The sequence below is a fragment of the Trichosurus vulpecula genome, chromosome 2 (genome assembly GCF_011100635.1).
Source record: "Trichosurus vulpecula isolate mTriVul1 chromosome 2, mTriVul1.pri, whole genome shotgun sequence".
NCBI lineage: Eukaryota > Metazoa > Chordata > Mammalia > Diprotodontia > Phalangeridae > Trichosurus > Trichosurus vulpecula.
In genome coordinates, this window is record NC_050574.1 from 118,088,903 (window position 1) to 118,105,221 (window position 16,319).

Consider the following 16,319-nt stretch of genomic DNA (forward strand, 5'->3'; position numbering starts at 1 on the left):
TGAGTATTGTGGAAACACAATCAGAATAACCGAAGATCTAGCAGCTTCTTCATTAAGAGATCGAAGGGCTTGGAATACGATGTTCCTATTCTGGAGGTCAATGGAGCTAGGATTAAAACCTAGAATCACCTACCCAGCAAAACTGAGTATCATGCTTCAAGGCAAAATATGGTCTTTCAATAAAATAGAGGACTTTCAAGCTTTCTCAGTGAAAAGACCAGAGCTGAATAGAAAATTTGACTTTCAAACATAAGAATCAAGAGAAGCATGAAAAGGTAAACAAAAAAAAGAAATTACAAGGGACATACTAAAATTGAACTGTTTTGTTTACATTCCTACATGGAAAGATGATGTGTATGATTCATGAGACCTCAGTATTAGGGTAGCTGAAAGGAATATGCATATACATATATATACATGTTTATGTATATATATGTATATGTGAGTGTGTATGTATGTATATATGTATGTGTATATACATAGAGAGAGAGAGAGTGGGCACAGGGTGAGTTGAAGATGAAGGGAAGATATCTAAAAGAAATAAATTAAGAGATGAGAGAGGAATATATTGAGAGAGGGAGATAGGGAGGGATAGAATGGGGTAAATTATCTCGCATAAAAGTGGCAAGAAAAAGCAGTTCTGTAGGAAAAGAAGAGAAGTCAGGTGAGGGGGAATGAGTGAATCTTGCTCTCATCAGATTTGACCTGAGGAGGGAATACCATACACACTCAATTGGGTATCTTACCCCACAGGAAGAAAGGAGGAAGAAGATTAAAAAAAGAGGGGGATGATAGAAGGGCACGCAGATGGGAGTGGAGGTAATCAAAAACAAACACTTTCAAAAGAGGACAGGGTCAAGGGAGAAAATTCAATAAAGGGGGATAGGTTAGGAAGGAGCAAAATATAGTGAGTCTTTCACAACATGAGTATTGTGGAAGGGATATACATAATGATACGCATGTGGCTTATGTTGAATTGCTTGACTTCTTAGGGAGGGTGGGTGGGAAGGGAGGAGGGGAGAGAATTTGGAACTCAAAGTTTTAAAAACAGATGTTCAAAAACAAACCAAAAAAGAAGTTTTTGCATGCAACTAGAAAATAAGATACACAGACAATGGGGTGTAGAAATTTATCTTGCCCTACAAGAAAGGAAGGGAAAAGGGGATGGGAGGGGAGTGGGGTTACAGAGGGGAGCACTGACTGGGGAACAGGGCAACCAGAATATACGCCATCTTGGAGTGGGGGGAAGGGTAGAAATGGGGAGAAAATTTGTAATTCAAACTCTTGTGAAAATCAATGCTGAAAACTAAATATATTAAATAAATAAATAAATGAAGAGAAAAATAAAGGGCCACATGTAGCCTTGAAGCCAGAGGTTCCCCACCCCTGCCCTAAACCCTCCCCTCTTCCTACCTTCCCTGTTACTGTAAAGAGCAATACCATGCCCCCATACTCCAGACTCCTAGGTATCCTCCACAACTCTTCACTGTCTCTCCCTTCCTCCCCTCCAATCCAATCTGCTGCCTAAGTCCTCTTGATTTCACCTTTGCAACAACTCTCCAGTGGGCCCCCTTCTCTCTTCTGACACTGCAGACACTCTGATATAGGCTCTCATCCCCTCGTGCCTGGATTATGTCGATACCCTTTGGGTGAGTCTTCCTGCCTTAAGTCCCTTCTCACTCCAGTCCATTCTTCACTCAGCCACTAAAGTGATTTTCCTAAAGTGCAGGTTCACCTCTGTCACCTCTCTCCTCAGTGAGCTCCAGTGGCTTCCTGTCATCTTCAGATGGCTTTCAAAGCCCTTGATAACCTAGCCCAGTGCTACTTTTTCAGTCTTCTTACACCTTGCTCCCCAGCGTGTACTCTTGAGCCAGTTATGCTGGCTTCTTGGCTGTTCCAAGAACAAGGTACCCCATTTATTGGCTCCTGGCATTCTCTCTAGCTGCATGGAATGCTCTCTGTCCTCTGCACTGACTACTGACCTCCCTGACTTCTTTAAATCCAAATTAAAATCTCAGCTTCTACTGGAAGCCTTTCCCAACCCCTCTTAATTCCACTGCTTTCTCAATGTTAATTATTTCATGTTTATCCTGTATATAGCTTTTTGTGCATAGTTGTTTAAACATGTTGTCTATCTCATTAGATTGTGAGCTCTTTGAAGCTGCAAATTGTATTTGCTTTTGGTATTCTCAACATTTCATACAGTCAGTCCCTGGCTCATAGTAGGTGCTCAGTAAATATTTATTTACTGATGGATATAGCCAAAATTACCTGATTATTTAAAAAACATGGTACCCAGTCTTTGTTGAGATGAATTTAGATTCATAAATTTAAACTTAGTTAACTATTAAAAAAGAGTGAATTTGGTTTGTAGATCATGGAGTAGGTTAATAGAAGCTGAAATCTTCTTACTATGTAAGTACTTCAGATACTGCGTTATAATTCTGATATTAGGAATTACTTGAACTGAGATATTTTAGAATTTTCTGATTTTCTAAATGAGTAGAGAAGATGAGTCATTGTAAATATACCTTAAAGCACATTTTATGTTGGCAGCATACTAAGAGTCCATTACCCTGTTTTAACTTTTTACTTGTTATAAAATTCTGAAGTAGTTTTGTTTTGGCTGGTTTCTCTCCAAAACAAAATCTAAAACTAAAATACCACTGTTCTATTTGCCAATGAGTTTGATAAAGAATTTTCTTCCAAGAGAGAGATCCTAAATTCATTGTTCCAAGTCAGAAATCTCTTTGTCCCCCTGGTTGTTAGGGACAGGTAAGTGGCTTAATAAGTACGTGTTGAGAAATAAACACCAGTTGTGAATTAATCCAACCTTTAGAGAGCAGTTTGGAATTATGCCCAAAGAACCATAAAGTGTGTCTATTCTTTTCTATAGCGAGGCCTGCATCCCAGAGAGATTTTTATAAAGGGGGGGGAGGGAAGGAGAATGGGACCTATTGGTACAAAAGTATGTGTAGCAGCTCTTCTTGTGGCGGCATCAGTTGGGGAATGGCTGGACAAGCTGTGCTGTATGATTATAATGGAATAGTCTTGTGCTGTAAGAAACGACAAGAGGGATAATTTCCTGAAAACCTGGAAAGACACACACAAACTGATAGGAAGAGAAGTGAGCAGGACCAGGAGAGCGTTGTACGCATGATCATCAGCTGTGATCGTCTTAGCCATTCACAGCAATGCAACGATACAAGACCACTCCAGCAGATTCATGGCGAAAAATACTATCCCCGTCCAGAGAAAGAGCCGGTGGAATCTGAGTGCAGACTGAAGCATACTGTTTTTCTCTTTATTTTTTCATCTTTATTTTTTGTCAGTATGTCTTTCGCAGCATGACTGATATGGAGATATGTTTTGCATGATTGTACATGAATAACCTATATCAAATTGCTTACTGTCTCAGAGTGAGAAGGAGCGAGTTCAGATCTTGAAATTTTCAAAATAAGTGTCAAAAGTGGTCTGTATGTGTAATTGGGGGAAAAAAAATTTTTTAAAGAAATACTGATTTAGATAGTTATAATCTGGGAATATTCCTTAACTTTTTAGGCTCTATTTCTCCTTCTACTGAATGAGTTTAGTAATTCCATTATATAATGAATAATATAGTTAATACACAACATATAATAATATATACATATATAATATAATAATAATATAGTTAATAATTCCATTACCCATGTCACAGGGTTGCTTTAAGCAGGGTACGGTATAATTGCAGTTATTATCAGACGCTCTTTTTACCTCTACTGAAGTCCTATTCTGACAGTTCACCATGATGTGGAAGTCTTTACTAGTTGGATGGGAGTTTCTTGGCCTATCCTGCAAAACTGGCATTGAGTATTGGCCGGCTTAGCCCAACTCAGAAACACTAGTTGTCTGTGCATAATGAATCAACAGATAATTTAATTTTTCAGTCATATCAACTTAAGAATATTGTTTACACTGTTATAGGAGTTGGGATTTGCATTGATGGGAGAAGTAGCCGCAACGATGAAGGCAAGAACTTGATTAAAATAAGAATTCATTTTTGAATATTTACCTTGTTAAGGAGGCAGCTGAGGGGTCATTGGTAGTATTTGTACTGTTATAAATAGAAATCAGTAGGATAGCTTTTGTGAGCAGAAAAATGGGTTTTCATGGTGTCTTATTTCTTTGTCTTATTTAGAAATAGAAATGAACTGGCTGAGACTCTGGAACTCCTGAAAGCTCAAATAGATCCTGCACTTTTGAAAAACTCTAGCCAACAAGACGCCTCCTCCCGAGAAAGCCCCAACCTCGAGGAAGAAGAAACCAAAAAAGACGGAGAAACAACTAAACAAGGTTTTTTTGCATTTTTTTTTCCAATCTTCCTTCTCTCCCACACCCTGGCCTACATTTCTCCCCAGTTCCCAAAATATGTACAACAGAATCCTATTTTGATTTCAGAAATAAGCATCTTTGTCTAAAGAAGATTGCCAAGCTAATATTTTCTGATCTTTCTTTTAGAAAAGCATAAATGTACAAATTATTACATACCTCCAAAAAAAATTCCAAGAGGGTTCACTAAGAAAATGTTTAGCCACTTATCAAAATATAATCTTTACATCTAACTGATAATAATAGCAGTTACTTGGAGTAGAAGCCTTGTGCTCTAGTCTCAGCTCTGCCACCACTTAACTGCATGATGGCAGATCTAGGAACCTCTCTGAGCCTCAATTTACCTCACAAGGTTGTTGTGAAGAAAATGCTTTGTAAACCTTAAAGTGCTGTAGAAAATGTAAGCTGTTATGATCAATGAATAGATGCTTATGTGTGTAGCAATGATACCTGAATGTGTAAATGCTCACTAATTCATCATGTCTATATTGTGACATTCATGAATGTGTGGGAAATTGCCATTGAATGAGTAAACAGTGTAAAATTCCATTTTGATTTGAAGCAATGAAATTTGACCATCTGATTTAGAACTGCTCTTAAGTGTTAAGACATTTTTTCTTCCATAGATCCAAAATTAGTGTGCACATAATTTTCATTCATTGGCCTCTGGATTCAACCAAAACAAGTCCCCGCCATTTCCACATGAAAACCTTGCATTGTGTACTTATATGTAGCCATTATACCCTGCCTAAGTCTTCTTTTCCAGGTTGAAATAGCCCCTCGTTCCTTTGTATGATATCATCTGGAGTCTACTAACTTTCCTGGCTGTTTACCTCAGCACACGGTTAAGATCTGATTCTTTGCAATGACCTCAGTCTGTGTCTTATTCACTGCTCTGCTCTGTGGAGTATATAGAAAGAATAAAATGTAGGAAACATGTCGTGTATATAAAGTACTTTATTAATTTCCCTCTAAATGTTTTTAGGGAAAAACACTTAACTCACAGTATCTATGGTGGGTTTGTTTTTTGTGGCACCTGCAACTCTTGATGTGTTGAAATAGTTTTAAAATAATGTGAATACATTCTTTAAAATGATATGCATTTCTGACATAGAAACATGTGACTAGATTATTCTTTAAATTTTGATTAGAATTCACTTGTGAATCCATGTGGTCCTGGAGGTGGGGGGAAGGTTCCTTTCAGGAGTCATTTATGAGTTGTTCAATTTCTTTTTCTGATACTGGGTTATTTAAATTCTCTCTTGTTTTGATAATCTTGATATTTTATAACTATGGAGATAACCATTCATTTTTATCAATTTTATTGTAATATGCTTAGGAAAAATCTTTTTCTAATAAATTCCTTTATTCTTTGTGAAAATTTCTTTTTACTTTCTGATCCTGGAAGGTTTTTTTAAACATTTTTTTAAAAACAATCAGAGTTTTTTCTTATATATTTTGTCTATTTCATTGTTTTTTCCCTTCAAAAACAACCTTTTTTGTCCATTTAATAGGTTTTTTTTCTTTTTATCATTATTAATCTTGTCTTTGATTTTCAGAATATCTATTTTGTTCTTTAGTTAGTTGGTTTTTAAAAATTCTAGAGGTTGGTGGATTTTTTCTCTCGTTTCATTTCTTACCCAATCCATAGATCTGTTCTTTCTCTTTGTTGATGAAATTGTTTAGAGATTTTCCATTCATTGTTGGTTTGGCTGTGTTTCAAAAGTTTTGGTATGGTGTCTCGTTGTTTTCTTTAATGAAATTTTCTATTCTTGTGATTTGTTCTTTTACCTGCTGATTCTTTAGGATTAAGTTAGTCTCTAATAAGTTTCTTATTCTTTATAGGCCCCTTTATTGAATATAATTATATCGAATAATTATCAGTAAATAATGTTTTAATGGTTCTGATTTTTTTGCATTTGTGAGGATTTTATGCCCTAGTATAGGGGGTGGGTAACCTGCCACCTCAAGGCTACATGTGGCCGTCTAGGTCCTTGGATGCGGCTTTTTGTCTGAGTCCAAATTTTATAGAACAAATCTTCTTATTAGGGGGATTTGTTCTTTGAAGTTTGGATTCAGTCAAAGGGCCGCACTTGAGGACCTAAAGAGCCACATGTGGCCTCGAGGCTGCAAGTTCGCCACACATGCCTAGTACTAGGTCAGTTTTTGAAATAATGATCATGCTGAAAAATGTTTTTTTTCTTTTTCCATTCAGTAGCCACCAGTGAGCTATCATTTTTAACTTTCTAAAATCTATTTAGATCCTTAACTTTATTGCACATCTTGGTTAGATTTGTTTTGGTCTGAGAGTGAGTGGTACATTGAAATGTGTCACTTTTTTACCCCCATGGTTTTTTTAAATAAATCAACTTATTAGCCAATTAATTTAATAAAAAACAAATATATCAGTTACGTTTTCCTTTAGGCATTTAGATGTTATGCCATCTGGCACAAATATAGATAGTAATTCATTTTCTGTGATACTTTTAAACACCGTATTTTCCTTGTTCACTCCTTTTAAATAATTAAATCCATTTTTTAATTCTTTCATACAGTGTAAATCTTTTTGTTTCAAGCATGTTTCTTGTAAATAGGATTTTTTATGGATTCTGATTTCTTATTCATTCTGCCAACATTTTCTGTTTATCATAAATGTTCACCATTCATTATCATCTTTGTCTTTGTAGTTATGATTAACCCTATCTTTCTCTACATGCTGTCCTGTTATACTTTTTCCTTACTTGGTCTCTTACTCCTGTCTTTTATAAGATAGATTCATCTTTATTTCGTGTTTTTCTTGATGTCTGTATATGCTTTTTCAAAGTACTCAGTTGTGGTCTCTTCATGAGGAATATTAGGAAATTTTCTATTTTGTTAAAGGTCCATTCCCCCGCCCCCCTGAGATTAGACTCAGCTTTGCAGAGTAAATTTTTCTTCATTGTAAGCCTGTATATTTGGTTTTCTGGTATATTATCTTCCATGTTTTCCTCTCCATTATAATGATGGTGATGGTTGTCTGGTCTTGTGTGTACTTAACTCTTACTCCTTTATAGATGATCATTTTCTATCTGACTGCACTTCGTGTGTGTGTGTGTGTGTGTGTGTGTGTGTGTGTTTTATAAACTTGGACATTCTAGATTTTGGCTATGATCCTAGGGATTTTCATTTTGGGAAATCTCTCAGGAAATGAATAGTGTATTCTTTCTTTTTTCACTTTGTTTTCTGGTTCAGCTAGGTTTGGGCAGCATTAATTTTTGTTTTTGTCACCAAAGTAAGATTCTATAGTCTGAGTTTTTTTTTCCATTGTTTGCTCATTTTCCCAGCCAATTACTCGACTTTTTAACTATTTGTTAAGGTAGGGCTCTGCTTCCAGTGTGGAGGTTGTGCTATTCAAGCTTCAGGGGTTTTGTGTAGCTGTTTTCAGAGACACTTCTAGAGACCTGTAAATTTTCTGTTCTTCCAAGGTGGTATGATCAAAGGAGAGGTGTTTACTCCTCTCCTGGACTGTGCTGTGGTCTGTGAGTAACCACAAGCACTCTTCTTTGCCTTGAAACTCTGAGGGCAGTTCCCTCTCCACCTCCGCTACAAGTTCCACCATGTCAGCGTTCCTTTTCCCCCCAGGACCACTGCGCCATATTGAGACCCAGATCCAAGCACAGGCAAAACAAGAGAATCCTCCCTTGGTGCCAGCAAAGAGATCCCTGCAATTCCCACTCTGATCAGCAGCCCAATTCCACCACCGTCTGTGGGCCAAGAGCTCCAGAAGCAGTCACTGCTGCCACAGCCATAGCTGCTGCCCTGGGGCTGGGACTGGAACATGCTCTTCTTTTACTCAGGTCTGACAGACCTTTCCTACTCACCTTCTAAGTTGTCTCTGGCATTTGTGGGTTGAGAAGTCTTGAAACCACCACAGCTGCCCTTGGTTCAGTTCCCTGAGGTCTGCTCCAGGTTCACTGGGGTCTGATCTGTGCTGGTGTATTTTGCACCAGACTGAGCTCCTATTTCATCTTGTTGCAGCAGAACTTTCCTGTCAACCTTCCAGGTTGTCTTCAGCTGGAAATTTGTTTCACTCTTACCATTTTGTGGGTTCTGCTGCTCTAGCACTTGTTTAGAATCATTACAGGTATTTGGAGGGGTTTGGGGGAAAGCTCAGGTGAGTCCCTGCTTTTACTCTGCCATCTTGGCTCTGCCACGAATTTGTGTTTTTTAAGAATATGCTGTGTATCCTTTTTTTATTGTCCAGTGATTCTTAAATGCTTCCTATTGCCTGTTTCCCAGGTCATTTATTTTTGATAGGAGATAGCTACTATTTTCTGATAATTTTTACTCCTTTATTCTTATTTTTATTATTTAATATTTTTAGTTTTCAGCATTGATTTCCACAAGATTTTGATTTACGAATTTTCTGCCCATTTCTACCCTCCCCCCCACTCCAAGATGTCATATATTCTGATTTCCCCCTTCCCCAGTTAAGTCTCCCCTTTGTCACCCCACTCTCCTCCCCCATCCCCTTTCCCCTTAATTTCTTGTAGGGCAAGATAGATTTCTATTCCCCATTGCCTGTGTATCTTATTTCTCAGTTGCATGCAAAAACAATTTTTTTTTTGAGCATCCCTTTTTAGAACTTTGAGTTCCAAATTCTCTCCCCTCTTCCCTTCCCACCCACCCTCCTTGAGAAGGCAAGCAATTCAACATAGGCCACACATGGATCATTATGCAAATATTTCCATAATAGTCATGTTGTGAAAGACTTAACTATATTTCCCTCCATCCTATCCTGTCCCCCTCCTTGACCCTGTCCCTTTTCAAAAGTGTTTGCTTTTGATTACCTCCTCCCCCATCTGCCCTCCCTTTTATCAATCTCCCCTTTTTTTAATCACCTTCCTCCTACTTTTCTGTGGGGTAAGATACCCAAATGAGTCCTCAAGTCAAATCTGATGAGAGCAAGATTCACTCGTTCCCCCTCACCTGCCCCCTCTTCCCTTCCGACAGAACTGCTTTTTGTTGCCACTTTTATGTGAGATAATTTACCCCATTCTATCTCTCCCTTTCTCCTTCTCCCAATATATTCCTCTCTCACCCCTTAATTTTATTTTTTTAAGATATCATCCCTTCATATTCAACTCCCCCTGTGCCCTCTGTGTATACATATATGTGTGTGTGTGTGTATTTTTATATATATATATTCCCTTCAACTACACTAATACTGAAAAAGGTCTCATGAATTACAATCATCTTTCCATGAAGGAGTGTAAACAAAACACTTCAACTTTAGTAAATCCCTTATGATTTCTCTTTCTTGTTTATCTTTTCATGCTTCTCTTGATTCTTGTATTTGAAAGTCACATTTTCTATTCAGCTCTGGTCTTTTCATCAAGAATGCTTGAAAGTCCTCTATTTTATTGAAAATTCGTATTTTGCCTTGGAGCATCATACTCAGCTTTGCTGGGTAGGTGATTCTTCGTTTTAATCCTAACTCCTTTGGCCTCCAGAATATCATATTCCCAGCCCTTCAATCCCTTAATGTAGAAGCCTAGAAGCCGCTAGATCTTGGTTATCCTGACTGTGTTTCCATAATACTCAAATTGTTTCTGGCTTCTTGCAATATTTTCTCCTTGACCTGGAAACTCTGGAATTTTGCAGCAGTATTCCTAGGAGTTTTCTTTTTGGGATCTATTTCAAGAGGTGATTGGTGGCTTCTTGCAATTCCTATTTTACCTGCTGGCTCTAGAACATCAGGGCAGTTCTCCTTGATAATTTCTTGAAAGATGATGTCTAGGCTCTTTTTTTGATCATGATTTTCAGGTAGTCCAGTAATTTTTAAATGATCTCTCCTGGATCTATTTTCCAGGTCAGTGGTTTTTCCAATGAGATATTTCACATTGTCTTCCATTTTTTGCATTCTTTTGGTTTTGTTTTATAATTTCTTTATTTCTCATTAAGTCATTATCTTCCACTACTTGGTCCAATCTAATTTTTAAGGTGGTATATTCTTCAGTGGTCTTTTGGACCTCCTTTTCCATTTGGCTAATTCTGCCTTTCAAGGCATTCTTTTCCTCATTGGCTTTTTGGAGCTCTTTTGCCATTTGGGTTATTCTATTTTTTAAGGTGTTATTTTCTTCAGTATTTTGGGGGGTCTCCTTTAGCAAGTCATTGACTTGTTTTTCATGGTTTTCTCACATCCTTCTCATTTCTCTTCCCAATTTTTCCTCTACTTCTCTAACTTGCTTTTCCAAATCCTTTTTGAGCTCTTCCATGGCCTGAGGCCAGTTCATGTTTTTCTTGGAGGCTTTTGATGTAGGCTGTTTGACTTTGTTGACTTCTTCTGGCTGGCTGTTTTGATCTTCTTTGTCACCAAAAAGAGATTCTATAGTTTGAGTCAGAGTCTGAGCCCTTTTTTTGCTGCCTGGTCATGTTCCCAGCCAACTACTTGACTCTTGAGCTTTTTGTCAGGGTATGGACTGCTTGTAGTGTAGAGAGTGCTTTGTCCCAAGCTGTAGGGGCTGCACTGCTGTTTTCAGAGCTACTTCTACCACAGAGTTGCTGCAAGCTCTGCCACAGCAGCACTCCTCCTCCCCCAAGAACCACCAACCAGGACCATGACCCAGATTCAAGCAGGGCAAAGCAAGAGAACCCTTCCTCTGAGCTAGCAAAGGGCTCCTTGCATTCCTGCTCTGATCCTCAGCTTGATTCCTCCCACCAGGTGGACTTGGGGCTAGAAGCAACCTCAGCTGGAGCTCTGGAAGCAGCTTCAGGAGCTTCCTGCTGCTGCTGCTGCTGCTGTGCCACCATGCCACCTCTGATGCCCTGGAGCTGGGGCCGGACTCCTCTCACCCTGATGCAGCAGTTTTCCCACTAACCTGCTCCATTGTCTTTGGAGTTTGTGGGTTGAGAATTCTGGTAACTGCTACAGCTCAGTGATCCATGGCCTTAAGACCTGCTCTGCCCGCCCGACTCCTGGTCTGGTTGGTCCTGGTGTGGCCTAGGCTGGGCTGCGCTCAACTCCCAGCACTGTGCGATAGACCCTTCTCAGCGACCATCCAGGCTGTCCTGGGCTAGCGATCTGCTTCCCTCTGCTATTTTGTGTGTTCCACAGCTCTAGAATTTGTTCAGAGCCATTTTTTACGGTTCTTTTGAGGGATTTGGGGGAGAGCTTAAGTGAGTCCCTGCTTTCCAGCTGCCATCTTCCAGTCCTTAGATTTTGATCTAGTGTTTCTTGGTCTGTCATCAAGCTATTAATCTTTCGGAAACTGTTACTTGAATAAAGTTACGTATCTTCTAAAATAATCTATTCTCTTTCCAGTTCTTCATCTAAAACTTCCCTTTCCTTTACTTTTGTTTTCTCTTGTCTCACTTATCTAATAATTTTTTTATTTATTAATATATTTTTTTATTTTCTCTTGGAGAGGGAAAAGACAAGGCAATTGGGGTTAAGTGACTCACCCAAGATCACACAACCAGTGAGTGTCAAGTGTCTGAGGTCAGATTTGAACTAAGGTCCTCCTGACTCCAGGGCCAGTGCTTGATACACTGCTCCACCTAGCTGTCCCTCTGATAATTTTTAAATTTAAAATTTCTAGACATCCTCATCGTCCTCTTGTTTCTCATTAGAGTGCTATGTTTCTCAAGGACATCAGAAATGTTTGGCCAGGGCAGTCTGATTTAAGGCATACTTATATTACTGTCCTCCCTCTCTGAGTCCCTGTGATACTCTCTGAGTATCACAATATCTGATTTCATGCATCTTTGGCTAGATCCAGGTCTAAGCTTTTACTTTGCAGACTCCAGCCCATAGCTGTGGGCTATTGATATCTATGGCTTTTCTTTGGTCACTACATTATAAGCCTTCTGTGTGCTGTAAGCCAGGCTTTTCTGGTTAGATGCCTCTCCCAGCACCCTAAGGCTTCTGGCAGTCTGTTTGCATAGAGGGTAGCTTGCAAATGCTCTTATTCTAGTTTCTCCTTTCCTGAAGAAAACAACTCCTTTAAAAAGTAGAATTCCATTACAACCAATGTCTCTGATAAAGGCCTCATAACTGAAATATACCGGGAACTGAGCCAAATTTATAGGAATAAAAGCCATTCCACAATTGAGAAATGGTCAAAGGATATGAACAGGTAGTTTTCAGAGGAAAAAATTAAGGATATCTATAGGCATATGAAAAAATGCTCTAAATCACTATTGATTAAAGAAATGTGAATCAAAACAACTCTTAGGTACCACATCTCTCCTGTCAGATTGGCTAACATGACAAAACAGTTGGAAAATGATAAATTCTGGAGAGGATGTGGGAAAATTGGAACATTAATACATTGTTGGTGGAGTTGTGAACAGATCCAGCCATTTTGGAGAACAATTTGGAACAACGCCCAAAGGGCTATAAAAATGTGCATACCCTTTGACCCAGCAATACCACTCTTGGGACTATATCCCAAAGATATCACACAAGTGGGAAAGGGACATGTGTGTACAAAAATATTTGTAGCTGCTCTTTTTGTGGTGGCAAGGAGTTGGATATTAGGGGGATGCTCATCAGTTGGAGAATGGCTGAACAAGTTGTGGTATATGAATGTAATGGAATACTATTGTGCTATAAGAAATGAGGAGCAGACAGACTTCGTGATAACCTGGAAAGACCTACATGATGTGATGCTGAGTGAGAGGAGCAGAACAGGAGAACATCATACAGAACCACAGTCATTGATTCTGTGATGACTAACTTGATAGACTTGGCTCTCCTCAGCAATACAAAGCTCAAAGATAGCTCCAAAGGACTCATGATGGAGAGAGCTGGCTACATTCAGAGAAAGAATTGTGAAGTCTGAATGCAGACTGAGGCAAACTATTTGCTCTTTTTTTTCTCATCTTTTTTGGTTTTGTTTCTTCTCTCTCATGATTCATTCCATTGGTCATAATTCTTCTTTGCAACTATTGTGTAAATTAGTTCAGTGCGAAGGTTTATGTAGAATCTGTATTGGACCGCATGCCATTTTGAGTTGGGTGGGGAGGGAAGGGAAGGGAAGAAAATTTAAAACTCAAAAACATATAGAACTAAGTGTTGTAAACTAAAAATAAAAAATCTAATTAAAAAAAAGAATTCCAGTGATCTAATACAATTACAAAAGACTCATGATGGAAAATGCTGTACACCTTCAGAGAAAGAACTGATGGAGTATGAATGCAGATTCAAGTATACTAGTTTCACTTCCTTGGATTTTTGGGGTATATTTTTCCTTTTGTTCAGTTTCTTCTTTCACAACATGACTAATGTCAAAATGTGCTTTACGTGATTGCACATATATAACCTATACCATTGGTGGGGAACCTGTGGCCTTGAGGCCACATGTCCTCTAGGTCTTCAAGAGCAGCCCTTTGACTGAATCCAAACTTCACTGAACAAGTCCCCTTAATGAAAGAATTTGTCCCTGGGCTTCATAATGTCAAAACCAAACGTAAAACTTTAAGCAAAAACTAAAGTGATAAGTTTAAAAAAAAAAAAAACAGAAGAAAAAAGGACCATATTTCCATTTTGGAAAAATAGTGGTATCAAATTGGTACTTTGTAGTAATGTTATACCTACGGTTAACCTGGTTTTCTGTTCAGCATTTTACACTTTCATGCTATTCTTGCGAGCAAGATGCAAAAAAACTGTATGCTATTGTCCTGAGGTGTCCTCAGCTGGTTTGTGGAGTGCGCTAAGATGTGTAGCATTTTTATTATTGGACAATAATCATACCTAGTGTGTTGATTGGATGTGGAAATGACATGAAACTAGATGGATGGGCTAAAACACATTGGATATCAGAAAAGTATGGAACCAAATAGACTTCAAGAGGCTAGGATAGTGGGCTGGCCTGAATAGGAGAGGACAGTCTTAAGAGTGATATAGTCATGGATGTTATCCTTAGTAGTTGGTAAAACTAAATGAGGATAAATATAAAGTATATTTTATGTGGCCTCAGAATCATCCACATAAATATGGAATGGTGGAAACCAACCAGACAACAGGTTTTGTGAGGGAGGGAGAAAACCCCCCAGATCATTTCTTTGCTTGGAGTCCCATGTGGTGTGGTGGCCCAGTAACTAGTGCATTTTGAGGCTGCACTGCTAGAAGCAGTGTTAGAACACTTTGTAACAACAATTCGGCTAGCAGCTGTTGTGGGGTGTGTACAAGCAACAACAACCAGCACACAGAGCTGCCAGCACAGGTTCTTTGATCTGCTTTACTAAGGAAAGTAACTTAAGGGGTTAACAATCTCATTTTAATCACACATACAAATATAACTCCGATCATGAAGAAAAGCCACCACCCTGAACTTCAGAGCAAATACAGACAAATTACAGAGACAGGCCAAATCACAGTTCATAGTTACCAAAGAACCAATGGGTCTGGATTAACAAAGCTGTGGGGACAGTTACAATGGCTGCCCAGAGTCTCTGCATCAACACTCTTCCACTGAGTGAGAGCCCCAGATAAAATGCTAACCTTTGAGTTTTTATATCCTGTTCAGGGCCCAAAATGTCCCACCTTAATTACCAATACACACTTGTCCTCATACCTCATATTGGATATTGTCTTCAGTTCTGGACTATGCATTTTAGGAAAAATATTGATCATCCTGGGCAAGTCTTTAGGACAGTGACCAGAATTACGAAAGGATTCAGAATTATGCTAGAATTTTTGAAAGTCAAATCAAGTATTTATTGGCACTTACTGTATGCTAGGCAGTGTGCTAGGTGCTATGGATACAAAGAAAAGCAAAAAAAACCCAACCCCTGCCTTCAAAGAGCTCACAGTCTAATGGAAGAACCATGCAAGCAATTATCTGTATAAACCATATATACAGGATAAATCGTAGATTAATCACAGAAAAAAGACACTAGCATTCCGGGGATTAGAAAAGACTCACTATATGTAGAAGGAGACAGAGATGAGGATAGAGAGCATTCCAGGTATTGAGGACAGCCAGTGACAATGCACTAGGTCCAGAAACCTGAGAAACAGCAAGGAGGCCAGTGCCACTAGCCAGTGTTCACAGAGTATGTGGGGTTAAGAAGTATGGCAGGTGGTGGGCCAGCAGCCTATAAAAAGCTATAAAAAGCCAGAGTGTTTTCGATTTGATTAACCAAGTAATATGTATTCAGGGAAGTCAGCATGCTATAAGAAAACAGGAAATAGGAATGAAATATACAGAGTTTGAAAAGTTAACCGTTTTCAGAAGGTTATTTCATAGAAGGAAAAAGGGAAAGTGGAAGAGAAGTAGTATAAGCAGAATATTTAGAAGATGAAGCTCTTGTCTTTGATTAAAGAAAAGTTTGAGTTAAAAGAAGCTACATCCTTATTAATATAAGACTAACTTTGTTTAGTATGAGTTGTTCATTTGGATTAAGCATAGAAATCATAACGTGAAATCATATTTTGATAAAAATGACTAAAGAAAAAAATAAAATGTATTATTAAACCCCTCAACAGAATGTATAAAGTAAGAGTCTTTTGTTAAGTACTTATTTTATGCCGAACCTTGTGCTGAACACTAGGAGTACAAACACAAAAGTAAAGATAGTTGATGTTCCCAAGAAGGTGGAGCTTTGGGATGTGTGTATGTGTGTATGACAGGGTTAAATATATTAGGGTAAGCAGATGGTTTCTGTTCCAGGAAGCAAGATAGCTGAGGAAGAATGTGGCTAGAGAATGAAGTTAAGCATAGCCAGAGCTGGGCTTAGGTGTAGTGGGCAGTGAAGGCAACCACATATGTGTGTCTGTTAAACAATTAGCAAGTCTAATTTTAAAAAAGAGGGAGCAAATACAAAGCACTAATAGTAGACATTCACAAATTTGAGATCACATCATGTGTAAAGAAATCAAGAAAATTATCTAATATTACTGTACTAGCTCTGTGTTAACGAACTTGAGACTCTTAAGTGGATAATTGTCCAGTAATTATCTA

General features: G+C 38.5%; 1 protein-coding gene across 1 annotated transcript in view; it reads left to right on the top strand.

Moving 5' to 3' along the window:
• The window catches only part of RSF1 (remodeling and spacing factor 1), a 141,176-nt gene that overhangs the window by 67,750 nt on the left and 57,107 nt on the right, over positions 1-16,319 (top strand). Inside the window, exon 5 of the mRNA XM_036747143.1 lies at positions 4,181-4,335. Within this exon, the coding sequence (XP_036603038.1) occupies positions 4,181-4,335 (155 nt within the window). The remainder of the gene's footprint in view (positions 1-4,180; positions 4,336-16,319) is intronic.